We start from the raw sequence: 6,741 nt of genomic DNA, 5'->3' as shown, positions 1-6,741 counted from the left end.
GGTCAGGTGTTTTGGTCGTGCTTTGTTTTGTGCGTGATGGGTTCGTCCACCGTTCGTTCGTCCTCGGCTCAGAAGCAAAAAAGACCGCGAGGTGAAAACTGGGACCAGACGGAGAAGTTAAGGCTCTTGGATCTGATTCTACCTTACGTTGCTGTCATCGAGGACAAGTCGAACGACCACGAAGTCAACGTACAAAAAAAGAAGGCCTGGCAAGTAATTGATTCAAACTTCAGAGCGGGGTCGACAACGAAAGTTCGCGACCTCGATCGTATCAAGGAGCATTGGAGACGCATGAAGCTGACAGCAAAAAAGAATTGGCGGGATTACTCCGAAGAACTCTCGAGGACGGGAGGTGGTGCACCACCGAAGGAGCCATCCGCCGTGGACACCGCGATAAAAGACGCTCTCCCTCACGAATTTGTTAGAGACACGAGTGCTTACGACGACGACGTGGAAATGGACGGAGAAACGTGAGTTCATCGAGTTATTCTACTTCGTCCTTATAATAAATGGGAAACCCTACTTTTTCACTTTTTTTTAGAACGACCGCACCAGAGCAACGTTTCGACTGCGTCCAAGAAGATTGTGTATTGGTGGAAGAGGCCACACTGGAGCACGTACCTACACCAGTGGAGTTGCTGCTAAGCACGTATGTCCTACTTTTGGGTGTATTTAGAATATAAATAATAAATAAATATTTTTCTTATCAAACTTTATTGCACAGAATTCAAAATTGGCTAGGTATTTTCATTTCTTGATATTTCCTACAAAAATGATGACGACGCATATGGAAGAGTAAAAGAATTTCACCAGTGCACACAAAAAGACGATTACATCCTCCCCCCCCCCCCCCCCCCAAAAAAAAAAAATTATGAAGATGCGAACCTTTAGTGGATTTGTTAGCTGCGAACAATAACTAACCAAGTATGGGTGCTAGCCAAGCAAGAAAAAGCGTGAATCTTGTAATAGAGGTTACTGTACTACCTGCAGCCAAGTGCCTGCGCCGGAACACCTTGATGAACCGGAAGAGGTGCTGCTGAACACGTGAGTATGCTGATGCAGATGCTATTACCTGACAGGGAACATATCTGATGCAGGCTGAATGTGAAATAGAGTATCTATCTTCGGTAAGGAAACAAAACAAAACAACCTGTATTGAAGTGAGTGCTCAGTATCTTGACTTTCTTCTGGAGGTTGTGTGATGTCCGAAGTAACCTCACTAGTTTTCCTGTGGAAAATCATATTTTTGAGTTTTTATCTTAATCTTTGCAGCAAATTTGCTAAATTTCTAAGCAAAGCATGGAAGTAGAAGCTGGTAGAGAAACTTGAATTTTGTCTTGAGAGTACCGGTCTAATTAATCAATGATGGTACCTAGTCTTAATGCATATGTGTGTGCGGTTTCTACTGTGTTGTGCTGTGTATGTAAGAAACTTAACAGTGCATCATCACTCAGTGAACGTCCAGTGCGCCGCCTGTAAAACCACTACACTATTGTGCGTTGAGTGACTTACTTCCTTGTGCTGTGCTTAGTCAGGTATGTCCTACTTGTGCGAGCTTCAATGTGTGCATTGAGTGCTCCCCCTAGACCTGAAACTGTTCCCTGTTTTCTTCCTTTTTCTTGCCCAAGCAAGCCTACCACAAAAGTTACCGGTCTCACCTTATTGTTCTATTTCCGTAATAACAGAAATACCTTAAAGAATCTTTTGAGCTCCAGAATGGCTGAATACGTTTGCTAGTCATTTAGTTAAAGGTAATTTATCATTTCTAGATCTTAAATCCATTCCTTTTCAGCCTGATATGCACCAACATGCCCAGGATAGTGTGACCGAGTCATGACATAATAATCTGATGTGTCTTTAACTATGTGGAATGCAGCCGACCATCCAACCTTCATTTACCTCCTGCTGGATCCTTGACTGTAAGAAGGAACAACGGTACTGCCACTACAATGCAGCGACGTGCTGGGATCAGGCATCACAGAAGGTGTGCATTCTTGTACTCGTTGCAAAACTCCGCATTAGGGAGTGAGTATTGAGTACGCTAAAAATCATGTTATCATATAAAACCTATGGTGGCACTATTCTTTGCATACACAAAACGCTTGCGTATGCTATACTAAATCTCTCTAGTACATCGCAGACAATACTTTTACAGGGGCGGCAGTTGGGTTGCTCTAGGGCAAAAGATTTGTCTTGAAGCATTATACGCCTAAATTTTGGGGAAAAAAAGAGGGCCTTGGAGCTCTTACTTTCAACATTCCTTGGGTGACATGGTTCCCCAAAAAACCTTTCCCAGGTTTCAGTTACCTCAAGCCACAGGAGCAGCTAATTATATCACTTTTATTGATTTTCCACCGCTGAAGTGACTTGCATTTTTTGTAAAACACTTTTGTGAGTGCAAACACGTTTTCTCTTGCTTAGGCAGCCAGGTCTCCGTGGCAGTGCAACAAAGCGTACCGAGCTCGTAGCTGACTGCTATAATGAAAAATTACAGCAGCAGATGCAGTTTGACCAGCAACAACACGATCTTCAAATGAAGATTTTAGAGCAACAATTCAAGAGGGAGGTCCAGCAGCAACAATTCCTGGAAGAGCAAAACAAGCTTCAGCTGAGTGTGCTTAGCGAACAGTTAAAATACTGGCAGCGAAAAAATCAGACAATGCCAGCACAGGACTAAAACAACCGTGATGGCTTGTGAGAGAAAAAAACATCTTTGTCACATAACTTCGTTCCAGGCCGTGTTTTATATTGGCAACAGGCACGTGTCTGTTTCGGTCTAAAACTTGGACAACACTACCTAGGTCATGCATAAGACGTGTTTTAATAGTGAAATAAAACTTTCAAATCATCTTCATTGTCTTTTTAAGCAGGATTATGTGACAAGGATGCTTTTGTTTACAGGCCACCAGAAATGTTTGATGTCCGTAGTGTTAACTTTGGTGGTACTCTATTTCTTCGACCAACATGTGCTTTTTTATTTTTTAATTTTTACTTCAGTCGCTTGTCAGCGCTTCTGTATTATGTGGTAGTGTAGTCGATACTGCACGACATGCACCTAATACCCCAAGTTAGTAGTTGTACTGCACTAGTACATTGTTCACGCCAGGGTGTCCCCATGCTTCTAAGGCAGACCAACTTCTCTTCGTCTAAACATTTATTTTGCTTGTGTTTCACTGCGTTGGCCGTGCTCTTTTCATGCTTTTCACCACTAGGTTTACATTTGTTTCATGTACCTGAAGAAAAATGGGTTTGTATGAACTGCGACCTGAATGCAGTTCCACTTGGAGGATCCTCGGGAGTTTCATCACTTTCGGAACTGGTGTCACTTGACTCGCTTGATTCGTAGTCCGTGTCAGAGTCTGAACTAAAATCATCCTCATCTAAAAGAAAAAAATGTAGGCCGCATTGAGTCGAGTTTAAAGTATGGATGTCTATTCCATTCATATTATGCAATCTTTTTACCGTTGTGGTCCTTGGCAATGTTGAAGAGCACACATGCCGCTACTATCACAGCCTTTGTTGTGTCTAAGGAGATTTCAAGTTTTCGGATAAGGCACCTGAACTTGTTTTTCAGTTGCCCGATCACTCTTTCAATGGCATTCCTTGTAGATTTGTGTCGTGTGTTGTACTCTTCTTCTGGACTATCTGGCCGTGCACCGAGGACTGGTGTCAAGAGATGCTGACTGCACGTATATCCGTTGTCTCCCAGTAGGAGGCCTGTCACTTTCTGTGTGTAAATAAGTATAAACTGCATAAACATTAAAATATGTTCACAAAAGAGATATGTGTCTTTATTTCAGAGTGATTGAATCCCAATACTTATTATTTTTTAAGGCTGGGCAGTAATGAGGCTACTATGTACCACTTTAGAATGTTTGCGAACAATAATCATAGCAAACACTAGCTTACCCCCTCTTGAAACTTCTCCCGAAGGGCACATTTCTCCCATATCCTTGAATCGTGAGCACTACCACGCCACCGTGCCACTACGTTGGTTATTTTCTCCTTAGCATCACAAACCAGCTGGAAAGGAAAATGCAGTGTTGTACGTAACATACTCTTCTTAAGTTGCCCCACCCAAAATACGTTTTAGGGTGGGTTGATAGTTTTCAAATAATTTAAAAAAGCCAATATTTGGTACGCTAACCTATCAATACCTTTTGCAAGTATGTTGTACTCATTTGCTACATTGGACGTAAGATACCCCCACATTTTTCATCGGAAGGCGGGAAAGTAAAAATATGACTAATGCAGTGCTTTGCGACCACAGGCTTTTTTTTTTCTTTTTTTTTTAGACACTCTTGGACCGAGATGCAGCACCTACCTCTGAGGTAGGTACTGCATCTCGGTAAACAAATGTGCCGCCTCAGTGTAAGCAGACACACGTCTCTTGGCAGGGCAGGACACCAAAGACATCTGCTGGCCGTTCAATTGTCGCTTTGCACGCCCCAAAGCGTTAGACACAGCCTAGAGTTTGAAGCAGGAATGCCTGTAAGCGAGCACCAGGGTACGTATACAAAGGCAGGGTGGAATGACGTATTCCTTATAGGCTCATAGCCAGGAAGCACTGCCACAAAACACTGGTAAAAGCCTATAGTAAACTGATGTTCTATTTCCTAGGAATCTGGAAAGAAAGGTGAAGTGACAAGGCACCTTTCTTTTGAAACCTCTAAAAAGTTTTTACTGGTTAGTGATTTAAATATATTCTACTTGAATACTTTTTTGAGAGATGAGTATTAGGTAGTTGCTGTTTTGCCTGGTACTCACTTATTTAACTTAAATACTCTATTTGGATATCGTTTTGAATGTCCACAACTAGCGTACTAGGAAAGGTGGAAATAAATTTGTTAGCTAACTCACTTGAACGTTTAGGACATGGAACTTCTTCCTGCAGATGTACAAAGCCTGCATTGGCCCTCCTGGATTCTTTATCCGTATGTGAGTGCCGTCGATAAGCCCAACCACAGAGGGAAACCCGTATCGTTCGAAGAAGAGCTGGATCGTGGAGCGCTGCTCCCTGCGGTTTTCAGGAAAGTGCACAAACTGGGCGCGTCTTCGCGCGAGAGCCCGAGAGACCCGACCTACGATCCGCGACTGGGTGGGCTGGCTGAAGCCGTGAATGTCTCCAGCGTCGTCTTGATAGCTGCCTTTCGCAAAAAAGCGGAGGGCGCTGAGGACTTGAAGCTCCGGCGAGATTGCGTTGTTCACCGAAGTTTCGTTGAGGTCTGACCGAAGCAGGTTCACAACAAACATCACAGTCTCCTTCCTCAGCCTGTACCGCCTTTTGAAATTGTCGTCGCTCCATATAATGAATGGGTTCTGCCGGTCGCGTACCGTACGGGGCATCACGCGAAGCGCTTGCACTTGGGAAAGCTCTTCGAGCTCGAAAAGATCTCGCAGGTCGGCCATATTTGCCCCTAAACGCCTACTAGTCGCCCGCTAAACTAGCCCTACCCCATGACTAAGATTTGTTAGTCGACTTCTTAGTCGCGCGGGGCGACTAGGCCCTAAACAAGACCGGTGAATACCAAGCGCTCACTTAGCGGCGACTATCGCTCGCCACGTGATCATTTTAGTCGATGACGTCACTAGTCAGTGGTTAAACAGGCGCTACTCGCGCCTGGTGAATACGGGTGATAATGTTTACGCGTTCTCCAGCCAACGAAACCATAGTTAAAGCCACGCGTTCGCGCCAGTAGCTTTGACAGCGTTTTATTGGCGACATGCACGACCGAAAGCGTCGCTTCCCACGATTGGCCGAACGCTGACTATGACGTCGGAAAGGGGATTTATCATCGACGCAAATAAGAGGAATGAAAGAACTTTAATTTTGACGGTGTTGGCAGTGTTCCTTTGAGAGCGCAATGATTTCAAGCTTTCACCATGCTATTTACAAACACCATCGAACTTGTTGTTTGCAAGGTAATGACGTCACAAGGGGGAACCATAGGAGGGCGCCACCAAAACATCTCGCCGCTAATAGACGACTGCAAGCGTGGCGACTGGCGGCCGCTATGTCTTGGCCCGAGCGGGAAAGCTCGTGCAATTGCAAGCTTGTCAAAGCTATGTTTACGTGCACGTTGCACTCGCTCGCACGAATGATGCGACCAGTCGGACGCCATGCTTGCAATTGTCTATATCAAGTAGGAAACCGAGTATAGGGGTCGTGAGACCAGGCACCGACGCGCGCCATGCATTGCTGTGAAGCGGCGAGCGTGGAAAGGTCTCAGACGTACGCAGTGGCGCTTAGGTAGCATCGGCTGGAGTATCCGAGCGTTCCGAGGGCCTTCGATGGGCGTATTTGGCTTGGCGGTTTGACAGCGCGAACTGGCTCCCGTTCAGGTCTTTCCCCCCGTGTTCTCCGCCGCTTATGTCGACTGAAGTGCAATGACGAATGGACGACGACGACGACGACGACGCCAGTAGCGCAGCAAATGCTACGCGATGCACGCGCTACTAGAGCCCATGCTTTAGTGGCGCCCTCTCGTGCCACAGCCCTGACCCGTGAGTGCTCGCTCAGTTCACCACCCCTCCTCGAGTTCACCTTTAGTCTACGCCACATCTGTCGACATGCATCATGGGAACCGGGGGGGGGGGGGGGGGGGGGGAGGACTGTAATATTTCTGCACTCGCGACAACCCCTCAAGGGGTTTGCGCGTGCAGAGCACGAGCCGGCGCGAGCTATCTCGTGCACAGGTGTTTCCGCTTGTGAACTACAGTAATGGCTGCGGCACGCATGCG

At 45.8% G+C, this 6,741-nt stretch overlaps 2 protein-coding genes across 3 annotated transcripts; one reads left to right on the top strand and one right to left on the bottom strand.

The window, feature by feature from the left end:
• The first annotated feature begins 349 nt into the window (after positions 1–349).
• LOC120841936 lies at positions 350–3,081 on the top strand. 2 transcript variants are annotated; one of them, XM_042289277.1, is made up of 5 exons: positions 350–470; positions 542–649; positions 991–1,044; positions 1,877–1,984; positions 2,422–3,081. In XM_042289277.1, exons 1-5 carry the CDS (start codon positions 457–459, stop codon positions 2,675–2,677), a joined length of 540 nt encoding a protein of 179 aa, XP_042145211.1. In that variant the 5' UTR covers positions 350–456; the 3' UTR covers positions 2,678–3,081. The 2 variants fall into 2 exon arrangements, with proteins under 2 accessions (XP_042145211.1, XP_042145210.1); XM_042289276.1 differs by having other exon boundaries at positions 350–649.
• A 38-nt stretch (positions 3,082–3,119) lies between these two features.
• LOC121835195 (putative nuclease HARBI1) lies at positions 3,120–5,409 on the bottom strand. The gene is made up of 4 exons (XM_042289173.1): positions 4,861–5,409; positions 3,910–4,023; positions 3,463–3,748; positions 3,120–3,380 (listed from the first exon to the last, which is right to left on the bottom strand). Exons 1-4 carry the CDS (start codon positions 5,407–5,409, stop codon positions 3,226–3,228), a joined length of 1,104 nt encoding a protein of 367 aa, XP_042145107.1. The 3' UTR covers positions 3,120–3,225.
• Between the last annotated feature and the right edge of the window lie 1,332 nt (positions 5,410–6,741).

This window comes from Ixodes scapularis, unplaced genomic scaffold (genome assembly GCF_016920785.2).
Source record: "Ixodes scapularis isolate PalLabHiFi unplaced genomic scaffold, ASM1692078v2 PGA_scaffold12__126_contigs__length_90152505, whole genome shotgun sequence".
Classification (NCBI taxonomy): Eukaryota; Metazoa; Arthropoda; class Arachnida; order Ixodida; family Ixodidae; genus Ixodes; species Ixodes scapularis.
The sequence above is the reverse complement of the archived record's forward strand: the minus strand, read 5'-3'. Positions and strand labels throughout refer to the sequence as shown.